This window comes from Lepus europaeus, chromosome 2 (assembly GCF_033115175.1).
Source record: "Lepus europaeus isolate LE1 chromosome 2, mLepTim1.pri, whole genome shotgun sequence".
In the NCBI taxonomy this organism is placed as follows: Eukaryota; Metazoa; Chordata; class Mammalia; order Lagomorpha; family Leporidae; genus Lepus; species Lepus europaeus.
The window spans coordinates 1,562,586-1,589,438 of NC_084828.1; the positions used below are offsets into that span (position 1 = coordinate 1,562,586).

Here is a 26,853-nt window from a genome sequence, read left to right on the forward strand (position 1 = left end):
GAGTGACACAGGGAGACTTCCATCTGCTCCCTAAATGGGGTCTAACAGTTAGGGCTGGGCCAGGCCCAGCCTGGAGACTGCAACTCCATCCGGGCCTCCCTCGTGGGGGCAGGGGCCCAAGCACTCGGACCATCACCTGCTGCCTTCCCAGGCGCGTCGGCAGGGAGCTGGTGGGGAGGAGGGTGGCCAGCATCGCAGGCGCCGGTCCGAGGCCGCGCCGTAGCGTTTCCTTGGTGACCCAAAGGCTCCTGTTGTCTGCGGTGTCCCTGGAGCCAGTCAGCTGCACGTGCACTGACCGCTCCCGCTTTGTCCACCACACCGATGCGGTGCGAGCTGGTAGGCATTGTCCCGAATGAAAGTGAAATTGTGCCACACCTGCTTGTGTGGAGGCGTGCCAGCCAGGGCTCAGTGCAAGTCCGGGTTCTGGTTCCGCTACTACAGGTGCTGGTGTCAGGAGTTTGCTGGCACGGGGGTGCTGATGAGCAGGTGGAGTCTCCTGGTAGCAGCCCAAAGCAGAGGGGATCCACAGCACGACGTGGGAAGCGTTGTTTAATCTTTTTCCAGCTGTTCACTTGGGATTTCATTCACGTGTGTGACGGCCAGGGCTAGACAGCACTCAGCCTGCGGGATTCGCCTGCCTGGCCTCAGCCTCGGGGACATCGTGGTGCCGTCATCGACCTTCCAGGGACTGGCGTTTCTCTGTGGTCCCCTTGGGCCTACCTCACTTAATATGGTTCTTTGAAATGTTAGCTTCGTTGCTTGTATTTTTTTGCCAGTAGAACGTTTGTTGCTTCCGACGTGCATCCCTGGGAGCCTGGCTGTGCGGCCGGCTGGCTCCGTTTGCAGCAGCATCCTCTGTGCCCTGTTTCTGCTTGGCGAGCCGGCGGCCCACGCTGCGCCTGCTTTTCTGTCAGAAGAATCGGATCTGCTTTTTCAGTTGAGATCAAAGTCTTAGCGTGCTTTTCCAGGGATATTAAAAACTACTGAGAAATTGTAGAACACACCTAGTGAGATAGATGACTGAAGACAATAAAATCAGGGTTTTAAATATGTAAATCTAATATAATTAACTGACCCAGTTAACAGTGTGCCATTAAAAGAAAGATTCTGTGTACTGCCTTTGTGAGTCAGAAGCAGTGTCATGGAGGAGGCAGAAAGGTGTGTGCCACGTGAGGGAGCAGTGAGACATGTGTCCTGGAGCCATGTCTAGGGCTATGCCACATGAGGGAATGGTGGGAATGTGTGTGTTCTGGAGCAGTGTCTGGGTGTGTGCCACATGAGGGAATGTGTGTGTTCTGGAGTGTGTGTCTCGGTGTGTGCCATGTGAGGGAACTGTGGTCATGTGTGTCCTAGGAGTGTCCAAGTGTATGCCACATGAGGGAATGGTGGGACATGTGGTGTCCTGGAGCAGTGTCTGGGGTATGCCACGTGAGGGAACCGTGGTTGTGTGGGTGCTAGCAGTGTCTGGGTGTGTGCCACGTGAGGGAACCGTGGTTGTGTGGGTGCTGGGAGTGTCTGGGTGTGTGCCACGTGAGGGAACCATGGTTGTGTGTGTGCTGGGAGTGTCTGGGTGTGTGCCACGTGAGGGAACCGTGGTTGTGTGTGTCCTAGGAGTGTCTGGGTGTGTGCCACGTGAGGGAACCGTGGTTGTGTGTGTGCTGGGAGTGTCTGGGTGTGTGCCACGTGAGGGAACGGTGGTTGTGTGGGTGCTAGGAGTGTCTGGGTGTGTGCCACCTGAGGGAACGGTGGTTGTGTATGTGCTAGGAGTGTCTGGGTGTGTGCCACCTGAGGGAACCGTGGTTGTGTGTGTGCTGGGAGTGTCTGGGTGTGTGCCACCTGAGGGAATGGTGGGACGTGTGGGTGCTAGGAGTGTCTGGGTGTGTGCCACCTGAGGGAACGGTGGTTGTGTGTGTGCTAGGAGAGTCTGGGTGTGTGCCACGTGAGGGAACGGTGGGACGTGTGGGTGCTAGGAGTGTCTGGGTGTGTGCCACGTGAGGGAACCGTGGTTGTGTGGGTGCTGGGAGTGTCTGGGTGTGTGCTACGTGAGGGAACCGTGGTTGTGTGCTGGGAGTGTCTGGGTGTGTGCCACGTGAGGGAACCGTGGTTGTGTGTGTCCTAGGAGTGTCTGGGTGTGTGCCACGTGAGGGAACCGTGGTTGTGTGTGTGCTGGGAGTGTCTGGGTGTGTGCCACGTGAGGGAACCGTTGTTGTGTGGGTGCTAGGAGTGTCTGGGTGTGTGCCACCTGAGGGAACGGTGGTTGTGTGGGTGCTAGGAGTGTCTGGGTGTGTGCCACGTGAGGGAACCGTTGTTGTGTGGGTGCTAGGAGTGTCTGGGTGTGTGCCACCTGAGGGAACGGTGGGACGTGTGGGTGCTAGGAGTGTCTGGGTGTGTGCCACATGAGGGAACTGTGGTTGTGTGGGTGCTAGGAGTGTCTGGGTGTGTGCCACGTGAGGAACCGTGGTTGTGTGGTGCTGGGAGTGTCTGGGTGTGTGCCACGTGAGGGAACTGTGGTTGTGTGTGTGCTGGGAGTGTCTGGGTGTGTGCCACCTGAGGGAACGGTGGGACGTGTCTTACGTTTACTCAGAACTGCTCAGGAGCTAAGCCACTAAAGAAGAATCAAGGCTGAAATCCTGTAAAATCCTCTCCCGTCGGGCTTCAAGCTTTGTGGCCCAGGTGTCCTTTGTGTCACAGGACCTGTGGCTGTGTGCCAGCCTGTGGCTGGCAGCCTGGGCTGTGCTCACAGTGTTGTTTACGTCTCCGTTCACCTGTGGAGGATAAAGGAGCAGAGGAGCAAGTCCCTAAGAGGTGCGTGGAGCTGGGCAGCCAGCCGGGGTGGGGTGCTCCCACGTGTGCTGCAGGTGGGGGCCCCCGTGTGCCCTGCCAGAGCACCTGGGTTCCCGGTCCGAGCCAGCCAGGGGTGGGGTGCTCCCACGTGTGCTGCAGGTGGGGGCCCCCGTGTGCCCTGCCAGAGCACCTGGGTTCCCGGTCCGAGCCAGCCGGGGTGGGGTGCTCCCATGTGTGCTGCAGGTGGGGGCCCCCGTGTGCCCTGCCAGAGCACCTGGGTTCCCGGTCCGAGCCAGCTTCTTGCTGATATGCAGCCAGGTGATGGCTCAAGTGCTGGGGTTCTGCCACCCACCATGGAAAGCAGTCGACTTCTTGGCCCTGGTATTGCAGGCATTCGGGGAGTGAACCAGTGGATGGAAGATCTGTGTGTCTGCTTCCCAAAGTGAAACTAGGCAAAAAGTTAAAAAAAAAAAAAAAAAAAAACAAAAACTAAAAATCTTACAAAAAGAACCTCAAGTGTGAAAGTGAGCTGAGCCTGAGGCGCCAGCGCCAGCTCCTCTCGACCTTGGCCGGCCCCGGTTCAGCCACATTCAGCTCCTCCTCCTGCAGGCAGCTCACCCTGCCTGGAGGCCTCCGAGGCCATCCGCATGGGGGGTCCGGTGTGTGAGTCCCAGCATGCCCAGGGGGTGGGCACTGCCACTGTCACCCCGTGTCTCGGGGTTTTGTGTTCCATCTTGGTCCCTTTGGGGACATGGTCTCCCAGGGTTAAGTTCATTCCATCACACAGCTCATCAGTGTGCACCTGGCGCTCGCTTCCTTCCCGCTGCTGGTCACTGGTCTTAAGTCCTGGGTTCTGACTTCTCAGGGCGTGTTCTAATGCGAGCGCCATCTCAGTGTCACTGGTTTTTCGGGCCTTGGCGCTGCAGCGTCTGACGTCCCGCCGGAGGTCGCCTCCCCCATGTGCTGGCCGTGTGGCGACCACACCCTCTTTCCTCAGAAAGTTTTCCTTCTGTAAGCAGCACATTTGCATTTTTGTGTGGTTTTCTTGTGGGGACAAAATGAAGTGGTCTCGGAGGTGATGCCAAAGGGTCATGGCTCTGTGAGCCGCATTGCTCTCTGCTCCTGGTTCAGAACGTTTCCCAAACTCGTAGAAACGCTAGACAGAGATGGGCTTAACAACAGGAAAGCAGATCACCCTATCAGAGATGACCCCCTAAAATCTTTTTTTTTTTTTTAACTTTTATTTAATGAATATAAATTTCCAGTGTACAGCTTATGGATTACAATGGCTTCCCCCTCCCATAGCTTCCCTCCCACCCACAACCCTCCCCTCTCCCGCTCCCTCTCCCCTTCCATTTGCATCAAGATTCATTTTCAATTCTCTTTATATACAGAAGATCAATTTAGTATAAAGATTTCAACAGTTTGCACCCACATAGAAACACAAAGTGAAACATACTGTTTGAGTACTAGTTATAGCATTAAATCACAATGTACAGCACACCAAGGACAGAGATCCCACATGAGGAGCAAGTGCACAGTGGCTCCTGTTGTTGACCCAACAAATTGACACTCTAGTTTATGGTGCCAGTAACCACCCTAGGCTGTCGTCATGAGTTGCCTAGGCTATGGAAGCCTTCCAAGTTTGCCGAATCTGATCATATTTAGACAAGGTCATAAAAGACAGAGTGAGGATAGTAACCAATGATCCTAAGAGTGGCATTTACCAGGTTTGAACAATTATATAGCATTAAGTGGGGAAGAGGACCATCAGTACACACAGGTTGGGAGTAGAGCCATTGGTGGTAGAGTAGAGGTTATGATTACAAAGGAATGAGGCCCAAGTGTGCTAGACAGGGTCTAGAACAAAGGACAGAGTCATTATTAGATGTGCTAAGAAAGGTGCTGTCTAAGCTACAATTAAGTTTTCTGATTTAGAGGCAAATAGAACCTGATAGAAGGGGCTTGATAATAATCTGTTGGGCTTTAGGCCTTGTAAGTTAAGAGGCCCAGACCTATCTATCTCTTCACATGGGGTATATCCTAAGGGAGGTGTGAACCTCCTAGGGGAAGGCACTCTGTTGACTTTCATTACTTGGCTGGCCTAGGAGGAGAGCTGGCCAGGTAAAGGCAGGTGGCATCTCTAACAAGAAATTTACAGTTCTGCCTGCAATGTTGCTGACCCTACTTGACCATACCCTCAGCTGCAGTGGTCACTTTGGAAGTTGGGCTGAGTGAAGGGCTTTTCAGCTTAGAGCCAGTAAGATCTGTGGCTCTGACCTGGGCATCCTTCGACTCCAGGGCAGGTCCATTTCCAGTGATCCAACTCTTGGCAGAGCTGCCAGGGCTCTTCACAAGCTGACTTCTGCTGAAGCCCAGGCTTACCACATTGAAAGCCACTGCAGTGGACTGGCCTGTTGGGTCTCTTTGAGGGCAGATCACTGTACAGATCAGCCATTAATAGGCCTGCCACCCATTGCTTCTGATGCCTAGCTTTCTTTTCCTCCTGGTTTGTGTTAAAGCAGACCAGAGGATGCAAGTCAAGGGAGTGCCCGTGTCCCATCTCTAATCTTCGGTGGCCTGAACTACAAGTCTATAGTCACAGGCATGTTCTGTAGTAGTTTTTCTAAGGTAGACAATGCCCATGAGGAAAATTATATTCTCACTTTAAAACTTTCTTTCCCTTTGGTCTGAAAGGGAGGTTTTTTCTACTTACTGTTTACTTCGCTGATGGCGAAGTGAATCTAGCTATGAGATTATTAGTTAAGTTCTTATTTTGGCTATGCTATTACAGAAAAATGTTAGCCATCTCTTTTATGAGGTCTAAAGATTAAATTGTGCGTCCTACAGATTCCTTCATAATAGAATTAGTTTCCTACCTTGAAGAGAATAGAGAAATGAAAGAACAAGTTGGGCTTAGAATAGAGAAATGAGGGAGCAAGTCCTAGATCGCTTGCTGACAATAGCAATATCACATGAATACTTAGCAAACCCTTTCAACCATTAGATAACAACTTAAGAAAACATTTACCAGAAGGTCCAATGCCTTCTATAAATTTTAAGCATCATGTATTTGAAAACACCTCTTAAATATCTAACATGGTGTAGTTTGTTTAACCAGTAAACTTAAGCACAACCATATAAAATGTTTTTAGTTTCTTTCTACCAACACGTTTAAAACATATGATACACAGATTCAGGTCACACAAATTAAAATGTATCTTTGATTGATTTTAGCAGCTTAAATTTATGGACAATCTTATCTATAAGCCATTTAAAATAAAACTCTTAATAAAATTTCCTATGTGGACATACATATATATGTACACACATATAACATAGCATAATAGACCAATATAGCAATTTTAATAATAGCTTTTAAAATCTTTAACTCTTTTTGTAGATTGCCAATTGATTTGAATTGCTTTTTGTTTTTAGATTACTTTAACACATTGCTTTAACAGAGCATCAGAGTTTAATTCTATGTCAAAGAGAAATTGAGCTTCCTGTGATCTTTTGCTGTGAGGTTTCCTTCCTTTACCTTCTTTCATATTGGTGACCATGTTTCTGTGTTTCTGTGTGTAACACATCTTTAAGCATCTTTTGCAGGGCAGGATGAGTGGCAACAAATTCTTTCAGTTTCTGTTTGCTATGAAAAGTCTTAATTTCACCTTCATTCACAAATGAGAGCTTTGCAGGATATAATATTCTGGGCTGGTAGTTTTTCTCTCTTAGTACCTGGGCTATATCTTGCCATTCTCTCCTAGCTTGTAGGGTTTCTGATGAGAAGTCTGCTGTGAGTCTAATTGGAGATCCTCTGAGAGTAATCTGGCGTTTCTCTCTTGCACCTTTTAGAATCTTTTCTTTATGTTTCACTGTGGTGAGTTTGATTACAATGTGTCGTGGTGAGGATCTCTTTTGGTCATGTTTATTAGGGGTTCTATAAGCTTCCTGTACTAAGATGCCTCTGTCCTTCTCCAAACCTGGGAAATTTTCTGCTAGTATCTCACTGACGAGGCCTTCTAATCCTTTCTCCCTTTCCATGCCTTCAGGAACTCCTAGAACCCGAATATTAGGTTTTTTAGTAGTATCCTGTAGATTCCCGACAATATTTTTTAGATTTCTAATTTCTTCTTCTTTTCTTTGGTTTGCCTGTTTCCTTTCCTGTTCTCTGTCTTCTAAGTCTGATATTCTCTCTTCTGCTTCGCCCATTCTGTTTTTAAGGCTCTCTAATGTGTTTGTCATTTGATCTACTGAATTCTTCATTTCATTGTGGTTTTTTGTCACTATCTCAGTTTCCTGTTCTACTAGTTGTTTCATTTCATTTTGATTCCTCCTTAATATTTCACTTTCACGAGAGAGATTTTCTATCTTGTCCATTAAGGATTTCTGTAGTTCAAGAATTTGTTTTTGAGAACTTCTTAATGTTCTTATCAATTTTTTGAGATCTGCTTCTTGCATTTCTTCGATCTCATCATCTTCATAATCTTGAATTGGGGTGTCTTTTTCATTTGGGGGCGTCATAGTGTCTTCCTTGTTCTTGTTACCTCGGTTTTTGCGTTTGTTGTTTGGCATGTTGGAGATATTTGGTTTCTTCACTGTGGTGTTTTTTCTTGTTACACTATGGCTCTATATTAAGTGGACTGACTGCTTTCGGTGGAGCCTTAGAGGCTTGAGATCAGTGTGGACTGAGAGCTGTGTTTGGTTCCTCAGGGTTGAGGGTGTGTCAAAGATGACACTCCCAGGTTAGGCGTGGTAAATCTCTCTCTCTCTCTTTTTTTTTTTTTTTTTTTGATTCAAAAGGGAAGTAATTCCGCACAGCTGAACGTAATTGGAGGTAGTTAGCAGGCAAATGATATACCCACAGGAGCCAGAGATCGGAAGCTCTTTCCCAAGGACCACACAGAGAATCTGTGCTGCCCTCAGTGTGGGCTCCAATTCTCCTGCAGTCTCCCACTGGATTGCCAAGTTAGATCCTAATCTCCTGTTATTTCACCCCTTCCCCCAGCGTCAGGTTTTTCTGCTAGAGCTCAGGGCCGGTGCAGACCTGAGGTCGCCCTGCTTATGACGTATGTCCAAAATGGCGCCTGCTCTTTGTCTTGCTCGCCTTTGAGGGGTGAGTGGAGAGAGAGAAACTCGTGTCCGTATCGGTCACTTTTTTTTTTTTTTCCTCTCTCTCTTCTAGTTAGCCTGGTGAACTTTTCCCCACGGAGTTTCAAGCCTCGTTCCCTCTAGTCTCCTCTTTCCACTTGCCCGCTGGTGTCTCGGGCTATTGAGGTTTGGCTCACCTCGCGTTCCAGCGCTGGTGTGTTGAGTCTGCCGCTGGTGTCCCGAACTTGGGCTCCCACGCTCTCCACGCAGGTCCACTGTGAATCACTAGTTCCGGAAGAGTTTCCGCTGCTGTTTCTTCCCCTACTCTTCCTTGACCCTGCAGTATCTCCACTTTTATTAACCTGTGTGTCCTGCTGAACTATCAATGTGCTCCCTTCCTATTCCGCCATCTTGCCGCTCCGACCCCCTAAAATCTATACAGAAATGCGGCCCCTTAAAGTTCCCCAGAAGCACCATCTGGGATGCCACATACGCTACCGGAATTTGGGGTGCCATACAATATCACCATACACTTATGAATAGATCCCCAACATTAATAAGCCTGAGAGGGTTCTTGCCTAATATTTAGAGAAGAATTCTAAATACCAGCATCAGTAAACGAGGCAGCATGGTACGTTTTAGGCTTTTCTTTAGTGCGAAAGGTGCATAGGAAAGTGAGGGCTTTAGCTCATTTAAAGAGAAGGGAAAGTCTGGAAACCAGGGGAGCGTCCATACCAAGCAGAGAGCAGGCCAAAGCCACGTGCACCAAGCGCCTGGAGCTGCTATCCACCGCTCATCACCGGCAGCCAAGCAGAGGCAGAGAGCCTTCTGGGACGCTCCCTGCCTTTTATATATTTCTCACAGGGGAGTGGCTTGTGGGCGGGTGGGCGCTCAGGTATGGTCAGGTAGAGCATGATGTCACACGGGGCGTGGTGAGGGTATCAGGGTGTGAGGTCACACAGGGGTGTGGCGAAGGCATGGTCTTCCAGCTCACAAACCTAGTCGGTTTTAGCCTACTTCAACCCCAAATCCCTTCCTGCACAGACCATGGGGACACCACCCCTCCCCCCACACCTGCTGTGCACACGTAGCATGCGTGCTTCCCTGCACCAAACCCGGGTGACCTTCGGACACAGCCAGGGTGACACATGAATGGTGACTGCGTCCTGCTGTCTCAGCACCCGGGGACCCGGCTGTCCGGTTGCCACTCATCAGCATCTGGCCCCTTTGCGTGAGCCCCGGCTATGGGGACACGTGCCACCCTTCAGAGGTGGGGACCTGGCGGTGGCAGTGTGCCTTCCCTCCACCCCGCCTGAGCAAGTGCAGGGAGCACGGCAGATTGAAACTGCTGGTACCCAAACGAACTCCTGACGCACTTTGTGAAGCCCCTAATGCTTGGGCGTGGAAGCTGGTGAAGGAGCCAAGAACTGCGGGGCGTGGGGGCTGAGCCCCCAGGGGCAGAACACCATGGGCGGAAGGAAGACCTGAGCCGTGCAGTGGTCATGAGGCGTTTTATTTGTGCAGCATCTCCAGTCCTTTGTCTACAGTGCCAGCGTCTCATGCGCGGCCAGCGGCCTGGCGTGAGGTCATGCAGGGGGGGTGGTATGTACAGACACGCAGGGCACCAGGGCCGGGCCATCAGCTGCTGGGGCTCCTGCAGGCCCTGAGCCAGGGTTGCTGGTGCTGCCAGCAGGACAGCCTGTGCATGGACCCCTCACGGCCGGCAGCCAGCACCGCTCAGCCTGCCCATGCGGGCCGCTCTGTGTCCCGACCCTGTTCCGCAGACACCGGAACTCCATGTCCACAGGCTCAGGGACAGTCATGGGACACAGCAGGGGACAAGGACACACACTGAAGACGACACTGGGCCCCTTCCGTGTACAGTGTGGGGCCGACAGGAACGAAGCTTCTGAGTCTCGAGTTTCCCAGAAGTTCAGAGGTGGGGAAGTCCGCTCCTCTCGCCTCTCGCTGGCCTGGAGTTGTGACTGGGTCGCCCAAGGGCTCTGGAGCGAAACACCCTGGAAGCACAGCCGAGGCGAACAGGGCGGCGGTGGCCGCACAGCTGCCTGGACCCCCGCGGAATGCAGCCATTCCGCAGGCCACGGAGAGGATGGGAATGAAGGGAATTCCAGAGGACCGGTGCTTTATCAGATGTTGGCTTGTCGGCTTCAAAATAAAGCAGTCATTTTAACTGTTAGAACAATCCAGAGGGACTGGGCATCAGCACTGGCACTCAGCCGGTCCCTGGCAGCCCGTGGGGAGGGGTGGACCCGCCAGGGAGCATGGAGGAGCCGCACACCTGCCTCGACGCAGAGCACCGCGGCAGAGCCCGGCTCCCACCATGGAGTGCCCGCCCCACACTGGCCACCAGGGAGCGCTGTGGCCCAGAGCGCCTCTGGAACTCATGCTCCGAGTTTAGCTAACAAAGCAGGACAGACACCCTCCCATCCCCTGCTTGTCAACATGTCCCCTGGTTTAAGATTTTCTCAATCCCCTGCTTGTGTCAGGTTCCCTGCGATGGGTCTGAGTGGCAGAGGGCGCTGGGTGACTGCAGCAGGAGCCCGGTGCCCAGGAGGGTGAGCGAGCTGCGGCCCTCCCTGGGTGTCCTGACCCATCCTGAGTGGAGCTGTGACCACACACATAGGCTGTGGTTCTGCCCGCGCCACCCTCTTCCTGCTCAGAAGCCTGCCTGCCATGTCTCGTGGCCGTGTGGGCGCTGCACCAGGGACACCCTTGCTCCGGAGATGGCCGTGGCACAATTTGCATGTGCAGCAAATGTGTTTCCACAGGACTTTGTAACCAAAATCCACATATTTTTTAAAAACTAAGTCTCTCCCAATCCCCGTTAGAAAAAATACAATTTATAGAGACAAGAACAACACAGCCCAGACCCACAGGTGCTCCTCCCGAGTGTGCAGGGGCCTGGGAGTGGACAGCAACACCGGCAGACCCCTTCTTTCTGCGGGCGCAGGAGACAGACGCTGGCTGTCACCCAGACCCACGGACGGGTCTACAGGCAGGGCCCTTCCTGCCACGTGAGGATGTGCAGACCAGGGCTCAGGCCCCACCAGGGAAGCAACCTACTCTGTCACTGCGTGCACCCCCAGGACCTGATGGGTGACAGCGGCCGCATGTCTCCTCTGCTTTGTCCTGTCTCTGATACCTGGATGTACACCTGGGGACAGGTGCCCTGGTCTCTGCTGTGCGCGTGTGTGCTGTGGACCCATCCCGGCCCATAGCCCCCTGAGATCCCCTCAGAGAGACCCCCAGAACCACAAGGATGGCACTGGGGGTGGAGGGCGCTTGTTGCTGGCTCCTCTCTGGTCCTGAGTGAGAACAAGGCACCTGGGGCAATCTCCGAGCACAGGCCACAGGGTCCTGACCTCCTGGCTGGCTCCCCCTGCCATGGGGCTGTCCTGTGCGCCGAGCGAGCGGAGCTGAGCAACCTCCTTGGGCTCCCCCCACCCCTGCTGATCCATCAGACCTGGTCCGGCCTGGCTCAGCCTGGCTGAGGGAGTGCAGGCCCGCAGGCTGAGCCCTGCTTCCTTCCGTCCAGCTGGTCCCTGGGCAGCCGTCGCGTCCACAAGCCTTGGGGCAGGGCCGCTGCTGGCTGCTTCTGGTGCACAGGTTGAATGCTGCCAAACCTTCGGTGCTGCACCCGTTTTCTCTCTGCGGACTTGAGGTCGACCGGGGAACACTACCTGCTCTGTTTCCGGAGCTTCCAGGGGAGGCCGGGGTGGCCTCTGGGACAGCTTGCTGGGACCGACGGCAGCCCCCTGCGGAAGCACTGAGGAGAGACCCAGGGGCTGTGTGCGCCGCTCGCTGCCTCGCCCTCCATCACCTCACCTCCTCCACGCAGGTTGCAGATTTGCAGTTAGAATTATGTGGCATAAAGTGATCTGACATAATTACTTCTTATTTTATAAACCACGTTCCTAGCTCTGAATAAATTATTTATTCCAGAATTTCACACAAAGTAATTTCTATTTTCCTAAACTTACGGAAGCCCTACTCAGTAGAACTCAGTTTCTAAACGTAAACCGGGATCAGGTGTGGGCGCCGGGTCCTTGGGGGAGGAATGCGTGGCTGAGAGGGGCCCGGGGATGCCCGGCACCCCCACGAGCCCGTGCCCTTCCTGGCCAGGGTGTGGGATGCAGGGGATGGTGCCGGAGACCCCGGGGGTCCCCGTGCCCCCCACACCCTCCCCGAGCTGAGCGCCTGCCCCCAGTCCAGGCGAGAGGCTGTGGGGGGCGGGCTGGGCACCGGCTGCTCCTCACTCAGGGCGTGAGTGAGAACTGGTCCTGCTCCGTGGGCTTTTCCACCCAGGCGCCTAGCCCCGCCTTGATGAAGGCGGTGAAGAGACGCGCCTTGGCGGCCTGGTACTCCCTCGCCGCCAGCTTGGACTCGTGGTACATGTTGGGCTTGGTGATCTTGGCGCGCAGTAGGTGGGGTGGTGCCTGCAGGAGAGCAGAAACAAGGGCAGGTGCTGAGCGAGTGACAGGCGAGGACGGCACCGCACCTCCCCCCCAGCGAACCCTGGCTGACGAAGATCTGATTGTCAGCACTCCCAGAGGAAGAGCACTGCTGGTGTTGTGTGCGCTGGGCCACACTGGCTGGCTCCAGTCTGTGGGGACCCAGAGACTCACAGGCAGCCAGCGTGGGCCAGCACTGGAGCATCTGCCTGCACCTCCCTCGCCAGTCTCAGGCTAGCCCTGTAGCAGACAGATGCCATGGACCTGGCTGCGGAGTCGACGCGAACTGGCAACATACTAACCGACCACATGGGAGGTGTGCAGCCGGAGACCACGGCAGCACCAGGCTGCCAAGAGGGAAGGGAGCACGCAGGGCCCGACCCCTCCTCCCTCCTAGGGATAGGCCATGTCGGTGCCAGCAGCAGCCCCAGGGCAGAGGGAAGGGACTCGGCCACCTGTGTGACAGCAGTGGGACTGGAAGGACCAAGGCCACCCTTTGAGCCAGGGTTGCCAGAGAGAACCCCAGACTCCTGAGTCTCATTTCAGGGAGCCACACACGGTGGCAGGAGCATGGAGGTCCGAGAAGGGTGGACACTGCGGGGAGGTGGAGGCGTGGCCACAAGGCCCTCAGTACCTTGCCATGCACGCGCGTCCAGCGACAGAACAACGCGCGCTTACACAGGCGCGATGCACGGCCCAGCTCGTCCTTGCCCGTCGTGGCGTTGATGACCTCGATGGCCGAATCGCCCACTGTCCAGTTGACGCTGAAGTTGGGTGCCTTCCCCGGCTGCCGCGCTTCCGCATTGCTGATGCCTGAAGAACAGACACAGGAGGAGGTGAGCGAGCCTGGGCTGTGGTCCATGGAGAGCACCGTCCACTCAGGGAGACGCAGACATGGTCCCCGCCCAGGACTCAGCCACATGCTGTCTGCGAACGGCAGGCAGCCTGGGACCTGCAGCAACCTGACGGCAGAGGCTCTGCTCACACACGGCATGGCGCAGGGGAACCTTCACACAAAAATGGGATTCAAAGGTTAAGTTTCCTGGGGTGCAAAACCTTTTGTGTCCGTAGATGGTTTCTCCGTAACGTGCAGATTCCACGGACTCTTGCAGGCCCCTCGTAGGGCTGAGAGCCCTGGCAAACTGCACCCAGCACAGTCGGCCCTGCAGGGGTCGAGCTGGGTTCCCATCGTTGCCCCAGGCAGCTCTGGGGCTCAGATCCTGCACACGTTCCCAGCACCAAAGCCAGCCATTCAGGCCACACAGCTTCACGTGCACAATGCCGGAGGCGAACAGGAAGCCCTGTGTTGTCCTCTGATGCTCCCTCAGCCCTGTGCTGGCCAGCCGCGGGCTCCTCTCCAGGCCTGGGAGCCTCCTGGGTTGCTGGAAGCTAAGCACAGCTCAGACCACATGGATGTTGCAAGCCACCAGAGTCAGGGTTAGCCTGGGGGTTTTCAGAACAAGTCTGGGACAGGAGTTGGCCCACATCTGGCCCGGCACTGGGCAGGACAGCTAAGCTCACACTCCGGTGGCTGCTCCTCCCCAAGCAGCATGGAAACCACAGGGCCTGCATTCTGAGCGAGGAGCCAGGGGCGCTGACACGTGCCCTGCAGTAAGGCCAGCAAGCCGAGCAGCCCGAGCTGGCAGAACAGGACCAGAGGGAAGAGTAGCGCAGTGAGCCTGGGAACCGCAGAGGTGTCCCTGGATGCCTCGCGTCCCCCAAGCCAGCAAAGACCGTCCTGGGAGGAGCAGAGGGAAGAGTGCTGACAGCCACACCAGAACATAACGGACCCCAGCCAGGCCTCTGGGGATGGAGACCACGACGTCTGAGGCGAAAGGCACACTTGGCAGGACTTGTCTGAGCAGACGCTGAGAGTATGAGCGCCATCAGCAGTGTGCTGGGCACAGGTACCTGGGACAGGAGCTGCGATCTGAGCCCCAGCCAAACCCATGCCGGACAGCTCCCCGCCAGTGGGCTTGCTGAGTGACGCTGAGCTGGCCTGCACGCACAGCCGACAGCTCCAGGCAATCCGCAGTTTGCTGCTGTGGTGTCCACCACAGGCAGTCTGGCCTGGCCCACATGACAGCTCCCTCCTTTTCTGTGCACTGTCCCCATCTGTGTAGCAGGAATGGAAAGTTCTGCAAATCTGCACATGTGGAACCAGCACTAGCTGGAGAGTTCCCTCCCCCACTGCCATCATGCCCCTGACACCATGACACTAATAGTTCCAAAGGAAGGCATGGGAATGGGTGGTGCAGGATCCTGCCCCAGACGGCGCTGGCTCCGTCTGGGAGCTCCTCCCCGGAAGCAGTCCCTGTGCCTCTGGGTGCCGCCGCGGGAAGGCCCAACCTGGCTGGGGTGAGAGGCGGGCGGCTTTATTGGTGGTGATTGTATTTCCCTGGGAGGGGCTTTTCTTTTTCCTAGTGAGGGCTTTGGCTGTTGGCTCGTTCTCTCTCGCTGGCCTGATTCATTTCCAGAGTTTGCACCTTCACTGTGCTCTGAATCATCGCTGATCTCCCATGCCCCTTCACGCCTCAGCCCGTGACTTCCTTCATGGTGGAGCAAGAGCCCAGCGTTCCAGACCACCAGCTGGAATGAAACAGACCGGGAGGGGAAATGGAGCGGCCCAAGTCTGTGCCGCTGGAGTTCCCAGAGGAGAGGAAGAAGGGGGGCAGGTTATGTATTTGAAGGAAAACTGGGGGGAAAATTCTAAATGAGATGAAACCAAATAGAGATGTGAGAATCTCCGCAAAGCCCGGGCACAAAACCATGGTGCTGACCCATTGGGATGCAAGAAGTCCAGGTAAATGAGGTGAGTGACGCATGCTGAGTGACAGCCGGGCAGGTCCCCCAGCTGAGGCGTTTTCTGCTGAGTGACGACTTGGCTAGGGGCCACTACTATGGAGACTCCTATAAAAGCCAACTCAAGCTGTTGTGGGGCTGGTGCCACCGCGCCGGCTGAATAATCTCCCATTCTGTAGGGTGTTCTTCCAGGCTCCAGCCCCACACAGCCGGGCTTGGATCCCACCTGACCATAGCTCAGCCCAGCCCAGTGCGGAGTCCGGCCAGAGAGGAAGGCACACCGCATCAGGGCGCTCCTGCAGACCGCCTGCCGGGATGGCACAGAGCAGATGATGGGCGCGGGGCCCCATCCTCGGAGAGCTGGGAACAAAGAGGAGACCTGCACCCAGCAAAGGCGCATTACAGCGGGTGCAAAACAAAGACTTTTCCAGACACGCCAAAGCGGACCCAATTCATGATCACCAGACCCAACAGGAGCCTGTGGAGACCCGCATCTCTTCCACAAGAAGCCCTTCCTGTCTTAGTGTCTGAACCCCTTCAAAGGCTGAGTGTGGTATTTGTAACACACGCAGGAGCTAAAACGAAGACAACGCTGCTGCAGAGGAGGCCTGGATGGAGGCTGTGGCAATGTTCTTCATGTTCTTAAACCACGAAGGCAGAGTGTGGAAAGCTAAGGATGTACGCTATGCACCCTAAAACAACCACTAGTTAACAGCTAAGAAATCAAGGAGTTACAACGGAGTCAGAAAACACAAGGCAAAAGGAAAAGAGGGCCTGGTGTGGATGCCAGTGGGGACACCGGCAGCCCCATCACACCTACTGTCCAGCCACTCTGCTTCTACCCTGGCTTCCTGCTTATGCACACCTGGGAGGCAGCAGGTTGATGGCTCAATACTTGGCTCCTGCCACCGTGTGAGAGACCTGGATGGAGGTCTGGGCTTCTGGCCCCGGACTTACCCAGCTCTTGCTGTTGTGGGCATTTAGATATAAGCAAGAAGATGGAAGCCCTCTCTGCCATCTATCTGGTGCTCTCTTCCTTTTAAATAAAATGAAAAACATTTTTTTGAAGGAGAAAAAGAGAACAAAAACATATGGATCAAACAAGTAGCAAATGACAGATTTCAGCCTAACAATATTAATAATCACAATAAATGTGCATGACCTAAGCACCTCCACGAAAAGGCAGGGACTGTCACCTGGAGTTGGGGAGCAAACTCCAAACACACTGCCTCCGAGAACCACCTTTAACATAAAGAAGCCCAGCAGTGCTGGAGAGAGACGTCAGTAACCAAAGCAAAGCTGTGACACCAAGTGATGCAGACAGCAGTCTAGGCGGCCACTCGGGGAGAAAGGTCACCTACGAGGAGGGGCAGTAGCACTCCATTGTCTGCAAATCGGCTTCCTGTTCATTTCAAAACATTTTATTTATTTGAAAGAGTGACAGAAGGCACCTCCATCTGCTGGTTTAGTGTTCAGATGCTCAGAACCAGGACTGGGCCAGGCTGAAGCCAGGAGTCAGGACCTCCAGGTCTCCCACATGCGTGGCAGGGACCCAAGTACTTGAGCATTAGCAGGTGTGCTTCATCAGCAAGTTGGACTGGCAGTGGAGCCGGGACTCAAGCCCCGCCACTGATATGGGATGTGATGTCTCAAGCGGCGGCTTAACCTGCTTGCAGCACAAGACCTGCCTCTAAGTTTTTATACACAGAACTGTAAAGTATATGAAGTAAAAACTAAAAAGTCGGAAGGGGATGTAGACAACATGCAATTATAGTTAAGAAAATGTCGATGTTCTTCTTTCATAATTGATAGACCAAGTAGAAGATCAGTAAGGACGTGAACAACACAAGTTGACCTACCCAACATTTAGGGATCAGTCTGCACAAAGACAGCAGATGTGCCATTTTTTCAGGTTTTCATGGTATACTTATTAAAGTGATCATATTTTAGTCTATAAAATAAGTTAATAAATTAAAATGACATGGTTGATGCTCTTCTTTGTGTCTCTGCCACTCAAAGGAATAAATATTTAAGATTTTTAAAAAGCTTAATTAGAAATAAAAATAGATCTTTGTAAAACGCCCCAATATTTTGAAATGACTTCTAAATAACTCATGGGACAAAATATTTTGAAATTGGTGAAAATTAAAATGTGATGTGATGAAATTTTTAAAGGCTGCAAAAACTGTAAAGTTCTCAAAAAAGGCCTCAGCACTTTAAAAAATTGTACAAAGAGCAACCGAAATAGGAAGAAAAAGAAAGAAAATGACTGAGATCAGAGCAGAAAAAAATATTTGGCAAAAAAAAAAAAAATCAATGAAACCTAAAGTAGTTCCTTGGGGACGATCAACAGTGCTGAGCAGCGTCTGGCTGAACTCACCAAGAAGACAAGAGGAGATGCAAATCACAGGTGCTGTCACACTACAGGTACTAAGGGGGCGTCAGAAACACTGTAGACCAAGATGCTTGGCAAATTAGATGCAATGGACAAATCCCCCTGAAAGGCATCAGTTACCGAAGCCTACACAAGGAAAACCCAACCACATGAACAGTCTCTCTCTCTCATACAATATGAATCTGTAGTCAGGTCAGGCCCTAGTGACTTCACCGGTAAATTCTAGCAGACAACTAAGGGAACACTAATCCCAAACCAGAACTGACTCCTCAAGAAAACTGAAGAGGAAGAGATGTATCTGAATTCAAACATTTATCAACTTTGTTTACTTACTTAATTTATCAAATTTTATTGGAAAAGCAGAGAAAGATTGATTTTCCCATCTGCTGGTTCACTCCCCAAATACTTGAAACAGCCTAGGCTAGGTCACGGCAAAACTGGGAGCCAGGAGCTTCATCCAGGTTTCCCATATGGATGGCAGGGGCCCAAGTATTTGACCCATCACCTGCTGCCTCCCAGGTCTGCATTAACAAGAGGCTGGAATTGGAGGCAGAGCCAGTACTCAGACCCAGCCACTCTGATACAGCATGTGGAGGTCCTAAGAGGCATCTTCACGAACAGGCCAAATGCTTGCCCTTGACACAGACATGAAAAGGAAACTAGACCAGAATGCCACAGATGTAAAAAGTCTAGAGAAAATTTTAGCAACTGAACCCAAGAATATATGGGAGTACTTCAGGACGTTCCTGGAATCTGGAATTAAAACGAGGTCTGAGGGGGCATCCTGCCTAGCAGTGAGGGTGCCAGCTAGGTTACCACATCAGAGCACCTGGGTTTCATCTTTTGCGGCTCTGACTCCTGACTCCTGTGTGCACCTAATGTGCACCCTGGGAGGCAGCAGGTGATGGTTCAAGTAACTGGGATTTTGCCACCCACACGGGAGCCCTGAATGGAGATCCTGGCCCCTGACTTTGGCCTGGCCCAACCCCAGCCTTGTGAACATTTAGGGAGATAACCAGTGATGGGAGCTGTGTGGGTGTGTCTTTCAGACAAACACATAGAAAATCACATTCTCATGCAAAAAAAAAAAAAAAATGTGCTTACAAGGAGTCTTCAGAAAGGTTCAAGAAAAACATGTCATGAAAAAAAAAAATGCACATAGATTTCAAAAACATTCCTGGTACCAAAATGAACTTCCCTTTTAATTCTGTTTCCCCCACAGTCTTTTTCAAGCCCCCTCATATGAACGACCATGCAGGGTTTACTCCAGGAATGTAAGGTTGGTTTAATATTTTCAAAACCATCAATGTCATCACATTAAACAAACGAAAATGCCTGATTATCTCAGGGCAGAAGGAAGCATTTGACAAAATCCATATCCGTGCCTGATTAAAAACTCCTGCAGCCAATGAAACCTGCTGCTAACGTCGCATTTAACGGTGGAAGTCTGACTCTCTCCTCATACATAAAGAAAAAACAAAGCATAATGAAAAGCCAATGAAGCCTATCAAATAGTTACTAGAATGAGCATTTCTACCTATCAGCAACCACTGGAAATTGACGTGAAAGCATAACATTGAAAATGGCATCAAAATATGAAATACTCAGAAACCCGAGGGAAGCTGTGTACGTGGTAAGCTCCAGCGTGGTGCTGAGAAGCGCAGAGGCTGCTTCCCGATGGAAGACTCCGGGCTCCCCAGAGCTGCACGGTTCAGTCCCAGCCAAGCTCCCAGGAGGCTCAAGCCTGAAGCTCGACGAGATTCAAGCTGCTATGGAAACACCAGGAGGGCCTAAGCAGCCACGTCAGCTCTGGAAGAGCAGAGAGCTGAAGGGACAGTGCTGCCTGACCCCGAACCTGGGAACTCCAGCCGTGATGGGGGCTGCTGCGAGTGCCTGGCACGGCCCCCTCCACAAGGAGCACGCCAGAGGGAACAGCAGTGACTTCACAGAGCACAGAGGGTCTGGCAGAGACCTGGAGAGCACGGAGACCCCGCAGTGGCCTTAAGAGAAGGCAGTGAGCACACAGCACCTGCTGTTCCTCTCTGGGGAAGGGAGAGCAGGAGGTGCCCGGTAGCCCCACTCAACGCCCCGGACCCCTGAGGTGCTGACTGCAGCGAACACTGAGTCTGGTGTGGGGAGCCCTGGGGCACTTTGGCTCTGGAAGAGCAGAGAGCTGAAGGGACAGTGCAGAAGTGGGGCTGTGCAAAGGTCACTGTAGCCTACACTGAATGCATCTGCTCACAGCACCTGTGCCAACCTGACCTCTTCCCCCATCCCCACCACTGCCCCAGTACAGACTGGTCTACGTGACGGCACCGTGGGGCGTGAGCTGTTCTGTGCAGCTCGCTTCACTCAGACTCACGAGATTGGCAGCCCTTTCCCATGCTCACTCATCGCAGCTTGCCGGCGCTGTGCTGGCGCCACGCGGCTTCAGTTGGATTTCTTCTCACAGGCCAATTGATCGTCCCCACGCGTCTTCAGAAAATTGTTCAGGACTTCTGGTTTTGTTTTTTTTTAATCAGTTTAACTTCGCACTGGGTTTTGAGATCAAGTCCTTTGTCAGATGTTTGATTTGAAAATGCCTTCTCTCATTCTGTGGTTTGTCTTTTAGCTCTCTTGGCAGTATCTTATGGAGACCAAATAGTTTGAATTTTGATAAACCAATTTTTTTTCTTTCAATCATGCTTTGATGTTTGAAGAAGTGTTTCTCTAAGTTAAGTGACCCAAAGAGCCTCTCACATGCTGTATCCTTAGAAATTCCAGAGTTGAAGCATTTATAGCAGGACCAGGTCCCATTGGATTGGTTTATGTGAGGTGTGTAGTGTGAGCTTAATTTTTTTTTTTTAAGATTTATTTATTTACTTCAAAGGTTGAGTTAGAAAGATGGAGAGACAGACAGATCTTCCATTCACTGATTCACTCCCCAAATGGCTACAATGGCCAGGGCTGGGCCAGCCTGAAGCCAAGAGCCAATAGCTTCTTCCGGGTCTCCCACAGGGGTGCAGGGACCCAAGCGCTTGGCAACCCTCTGCTGCTTTTCCAGGCCATTCACAGGGAGTTGCATTGGAAGTGGAGCAGCTGGGACATGGATTAGCACCCATATGGGATGGTACCTGCTATGCCACAGCATTGGCCCCCGAACTGAAATTCTTGAACTCAGAAGATGTGCTGCTGACCCTGCACCATTTGGTGAAAAGTTCCTCCCCCTCCTGCTGAATCACCTTTGATCCCTGTCAAACCGAGTCCATCATCAAAATTCCCCAAGGCCTGGCAGTACCCAATGGTCAGCAGCCAAAGTTCTGCACGCTTCTCCAGTTATTATTGAAGTCTTAATGGTGCCTGAATTTTTGCTTTTTTACTTAAACTTTTTAAAAAGATTAATTATTTGAAAGAGTCACAGAGAGGCAGAGACAGAGAGGTCTTCCATCTGCTGGTTCATTCCCCAGATGGCCGCAACAGCCAGAGCTGAGCCAATCCAAAGCCAGGAACCAGGAGCTTCTTTCAGGTCTCCCATGTGGGTGCAGGGGCCCAAGGACTTGGGCCATCATCTACTGCTTTCCCAGGCCATAGCAGAGAGCTGGATGGGAAGAGGAGCAGCCGGGACTAGAACCGGCACCCATATGGGATGGCGGCATTGCAGGCGGAGGATTGACCCACTGTGCCACAGCACCAGCCCTAAAGTAGTGTTTCTTGAACCCCGTATTTTTCTTAAGACATCGTCGTCATTTTGCTGGAGGATCCTAGTTGTTTTTACTCTAAAACTACATATGGAATCCTTGAATAGCTAAATACGATCACTGACCCAAAGCTGGGTTAGTACTTGGTAGGATGGAAACTCCTACTATAAAAGTACTTTCTCTTCAGGACAGGGAGGCGTCTCATCACTTGGTTGTGGCTCCAGCACGCTGACAAGGGCGACACCCCACGCCTCTCACGGTGAACTTGGGCACTGGTGAGCCCCTGCGCCTTTGCTGCTCTCAAGACGCAGGGTGAGCTGGGCACGGGCTTCCTGACTACTGCTCAGTGCCCTGCCCTGCCTTGGTGACTTCAGCTCAGGACTTGGTGACTCTACTCTTTGGTGGCTTTGGTGAGTTTTGCCCGGGGCTCCAACCATGCTTCCCCCCACCCCTGGCCTCAGTGAGAGAACGCCCACTCACCACAACTTCCACTTGGAGCTTGGTGCCCCTGTTGGCCTCAGTGACTTCACTCAGGGCTTGGTACCCCTACTTGGCCTTGGTAAGGTGTGCTCCATACTTGGGGGACTCTGGGACCCCACTCTGCCTTGGTGAGTCCCACTGCCAGCTCAGGGCTTCCCCTCACTTTCTCAGTGCTGACAGACTGCTGCTGCCCCCTCCCCACTTTGTTCTGTGCGGTGCTCCACACACACCCCTCAGCAGCCTTCTGCTTCGTGCCCTTCTCTCTGGGCCCGAGTGCCAGCCCCTGGAGGAGGGTACTGGTTCTGTCCCCAGCACCTGGCCCACCACTCCCACAACAGCATGTTCTGTTTCCTGAGCCTGCAGATTAACCCTTGCCTTAGGCACTTACCTCGCATGCACACACAGAAGGGTTATTCTCTGGGTCCTGTTTTCTCATATAGATCATTCTCTTTTGTGCTGTTTGCCTCAAAAGTTTGATAATTGTTGTTTATGCAAACCTGTAATTGGTACAGAAATGGGTTCTGCCACCTGGTCTCTGAGGTGCTTCTCACTTGAAGTCTGAAGGAAGCCAAGCCTGAGGGACAGCACAGCCCTGGCCTGGTTAGGAATGGCCTGGCAGGCTCCCAACTACACAGGCTGTTGGCCTCACCACAGGGACGGCTCCTGTTCCTGTCACTAGGTGGTGAGAGACGTGTGTCATCGGGGTCTAACGCGCTCCTGACACCATTCTCTCACTTCACTGATCGCTGCCAGGCCCTGATTGCCTTGGGATTGGGTTTCCGTTGGCACTGTTGTCTGCAGTGTCTAAGTCTTCCGTGGCTGTGAACAGTGCATCAGCTCCCTCTTGGCACCTGAACTCCGAGCCACGGTTCACAGCTCCCCGTGCTCTGTGTGGACGGTGGCAGCCTCCTTTCAAGACAGGACCAAGTGTCTGCCCCACCGTGTCACAGTGTGTTGGTCAAGCACCTCCTCTCTCACGATCTCTGATAGGAGCCTTCTGTTGAACAGAAATTATTCCTTGGGTCCGCTGCTGCACCTGCTGGGCTGACGGTCAGGAGAGCTTCTCTCGGAGTGGTTGAGGGGTAGGGGTCCACTCAGGGGTCCCCTCTGCCCATCCCTGAGCAGCATGGAGCGGATTCTTTGATGAACAGAGGACACTGAGTCAGCACGTTGCCCTCTGCACAACAGGACTGCAGGAGTCCAGCTGAGTGACGGCTTAACCAAAGTTAAGGTCCTTGTGATGCACATGGATATTGGAAGCTGAATACAGTGCCAGCTTTAGCAAACATGGAGTAGATGAGGCAGGAAGAGAACAGCTCACCTGAGGTACCAGTGCTAATAACTATGTGATTTTTATGGGGCAGAAAAACCCCTCAGTGGCCACAAGAGCGTTTTCTCCCATGAGTCCCTGGGGCAGCACACAGTGGGGAATGGTAGGGAGGAGGCGCCGATCTTTCCAGGCTGCAGAGCGAGAACTAGGGTAATGAGCGACTCGCAGGCTTTGTGTAGGAGCCAGCAAATGCAGGACAACTGGATGCTAACAACAGTCCCCCTGCTGCTGTGAACTGACTGTGCTGAATAAGAGTTCAAGAGCAACAGAGAAACTGCATTGGCCTAGTAACTGCCAGGATGGAAAACTCACAGGGACTGGCAACAATTTCCTTCTCCCACCTCCTGGATACTTCCTGCCCCCTTGTATGTGAGGCAGTCAGCAGACACTCAGGGTTACCGTGGTTCGTGCATGGAAATGATCACTTCATAATGGATCAAAGAGAACGTTCTGCCGACAGTGGCCTTTGTTCTGCAGGTGACAAATTGGGAAGGCCTGTGAAGGGGTTAGCGTGTGTGGGAAGCCGTGCCCAGCCCAATGGGGCTGGGACCCAGGCCTCTGGTGAGGAGCCTCTGCACCTCAGGGCCCACTCACAACCTACTAAAGCTGAGAGTGGAGCACCTTTGAGATGAGATTGTGCTTTTTCCTTTAAAGAGGAAAAACACAGTGGATGAAGTTGCAACAGAGTCCACGAAGAGTGAGAAGGTTGGATTTCCTGTGTTGAGGTTTCTGTTGGTCTTTCCTGGAGCTGGACATGCCTGGTCCTGTCTGCCCACCAGTCCCAGGCACCAGCACCTGCAAATGCAGCGCCTCTGGCCAGCGTCTTGTGAAATACCTGCTTTGGAAGGACTCTCGGTTGCTATGGAGGGGCACTGGGACCTGGGAATTAGGCAGGGTTTCACCCAGGCAGCATCTCTGGAAGACGGCACATCACCAGGGTGCTCCCACCTGCCCCAGCCACCAACCCTGAGAAACAGGAGAAATCCCAGCTGTGGGTGGAAGGTAGGGCTGACATTTCCGGCTGGGCCCTGCTCATCCTTGGCAGCAGCTCCCAGGAGATGCAGCTCCACGTGTGTGCTGTCCTTGGACGGAGGCAGGGTACATGGTGGCCAAAGGTCAGACCTGGGTTAAGTGTGCCAGGCCAGTGAGCAGTCTGTGTCCTACGTCAGCTTGCACCTTGTCTTCACTGGACTATGGGGAGGCACTGAGGACGCATGTAGATTGGCTCAGTGATGTGAAGAGTACATGTAGGCCCCAGGAGATGGCCTGAGGACAGCAGTCAGTCACATACCTTTAAAGGTTTCAGCAATGAAATAATAATACTTCACCATCGTAGTAACTCACACAGGCAACTTAAAAATTGACAAGCAGAGGCTGGGGCTGGGTGTGGTGGGGAGTGAACCAGTGGATGGAGGACCACTCTGTGTCTGTCCCTGTCTCTGCCTCTCTGTAACACTGTCTTTCAAATAAATCACTTAAGAGAAAAAAAAAATGAAACAAGCAAACCGTGGTTCCTAAGTCTTAACCCTTCCGCCCACTGCCGAGACTCACAGCCGAAACAGTTTCTATGGTGAAGTAACACCAGGTTCTCATCTCAACCTTAACAGCACGAACAATGCACACCGCCGAGCACCAGATTTCATCGTGATTTCCTTCCACTCCTGGCAACCATTCTGCCCCAAAGACACCACAGTCCACTCGGGCCAGAAGCACCTGCGTGACGAGATGGACGCTGACAGGGAACCACAGACGTGGCGCCGGCACAGCCCGACGTCCTGGCTGCTTCCTCATCCAGGTCACTTGTTCAGATTCTGTTTCAGGGATGTTCTGAAGCTGTTTTCTCGGGCTGACGCATGTCAACGAGTCCACACTGCCCTCCAGACCACTCGTTTGACCCGTCTTCTGTGACGCGCGCTCCCAGCGTTCCGCCTTCACTTGGGTCTCCATCCTCTGAAGCCTGCTGACCCCCTGGAGGCTGCTGCTCCAGAGCTGCCTGCCCTGCTGACCCCCGGGAGGCTCCTGCTCCAGAGCCGCCTGCTCTGCTGATCCGAAGTCCTCGAGGGGGACACGGTCCACTGACCCGGCCTTTGGGTAGCGCTCTGCTTCCCGGAGCCTGCCCGGCACCTTCACTTTCCCAGAACTGAACAGCTGTCCAGAGGATCGTGACGGGCACCCTGGCCAACCCTGCCACTGCAAGTGCAGGCGCTGTGGCACGTGACCTGCCTCCTGTGCCACCTGGTGGCAGCCCCACACAGTGGAGGCAGACAAGTGGAGGGACTGCCCACGCTGCTCAGTGGCATGCTTTAGGATCTGGAGGATTAGGGGTGAACCGGTGAGGGGAGGGTGAAGAGTAAATTCTGCTATGGTACACTGCATGTGCTGAAATTATTTTCTTACTATCTTTTTGTGGAGACAGCCATTTAAGATATTAAAAAAGCTTGACTTTCCTAAGTGAGTTGTGGTCTAAACATTTCAGAGTATTTCTTTAGTAAAATAATCCTGCCTTCTCAGATTTCCGTCACGAGGTGGCATTGCACAGACAGCACCATTGAAGTGGTTCTGCTACCCTCTGGGCTGCATGCATCACACACAACGTCCTCACTGCCCCCAGACATCAGGGACGGGGTGGTGTGGGCGTAGTCCCAGGGTGGCAATGTTGGGAGGTGATGGGATCTTAACAAGGCAGGCCTAGCGCAAGGTGACGTGGGATGGGGAGAAGCGCTGTCTCCAGGGACCACAGTGGGCTCCCGTGAGCGCAGGATGCTACACAGGGCAAATCTGATCCTGTTCTCTCGGACTTCACGTCAGGTCCCCGGTGGCTCTGGGTTCCTGGCTGGCTGTGTGATTGCTCCCTGGTGCATTCCTGCCATCAGATGCCGTATCGGTCTGCTTCCCATTACTTTAACTGAAACACCCGAGAGGACCTCATTTGGGGAAGAAAAGGCTGATTCAGCACGTGGTTACAGGACCGGGTGGCCCCTGGCAAGTGTAGAGGCATGACCCTGTGGTGGGGCAGGAAGCAGAGAGAACCTAGGCTGAACTGGAACTCCAATAAGCAAACCTCCTGTGCCTCTGAGGGCACACCCCCAGTGACCCAAAGACCCGCCACCAACCCCTCCTCAGACGCCTCCATCCACCGCCGACAATTAAGACAGAACACCTGCGTGAATTTTGGGGCAGCACGTCCTGACGTCCCTGGGCAGCCATGGTTTCGGATGGGACTCCCTGACCTTGGACTGTGAGCGCAGCCCACCTCTTCTCTTGACAGAGCACCCAGCCTCCAGGTCTTTGTTACACAACAGAAAACAGGCTTAAAGCTGTTTTCCTTCAGACGTAGCCCACAGTGAACAAGGTGGAAAAATCATTTTCTGACGCTCACCCGCATCGATTTATCAGGCTGGTTCTTACAGAACTGCGGTTCAGGTAAGGGAGCCACAAACTAGGACAACTTCTGCTTTTCCCCATCTCTGCCTGCTTACGCTGTGACAGACACACTTTCAAATAAAATGCCACCCCGCCTTTTCTCACGTTAAAGGCATGCTAGTAGCCAGGCTATGAAGGCAGACGGCACACACACACCAAAGGAAACGTGGTTTAGTTCAGGGTTACGGTTTTAGTTTTGAACTTAAGTAAGAAAGACGGTATTTTTAGAAGGATCAAAATACCTTAGCTGTGTCCTTTTAAATAAAGGTGTGCTTAGAAGTTAGGAGCCTTGAATCAAAGGCTCCTGTTCACTTTACCGCTAGCCACAGAATTCTAAACAGAGAAAAGAAACCAGTAACAAAGGGGGGACAGGGCAGGCTCATGACCCCGCTCAGACCT

General features: G+C 52.9%; 1 protein-coding gene across 6 annotated transcripts in view; it reads right to left on the reverse strand.

Annotated features, from left to right (window-relative positions):
• Positions 1-9,377: 9,377 nt before the first annotated feature.
• The window catches only part of ADARB1 (adenosine deaminase RNA specific B1), a 114,571-nt gene continuing 97,095 nt past the window's right edge, over positions 9,378-26,853 (reverse strand). For 5 of the 6 annotated variants that reach the window (XM_062204373.1, XM_062204385.1, XM_062204420.1 and 2 more), the window contains 2 exons: positions 12,982-13,160; positions 9,378-12,332 (listed from right to left, as the gene is read on the reverse strand). In XM_062204373.1, coding sequence (XP_062060357.1) covers positions 12,153-12,332; positions 12,982-13,160 — 359 coding nt within the window. In that variant the 3' untranslated portion in view covers positions 9,378-12,152. The remainder of the gene's footprint in view (positions 12,333-12,981; positions 13,161-26,853) is intronic. The other variant, XM_062204410.1, reaches the window with a different exon arrangement.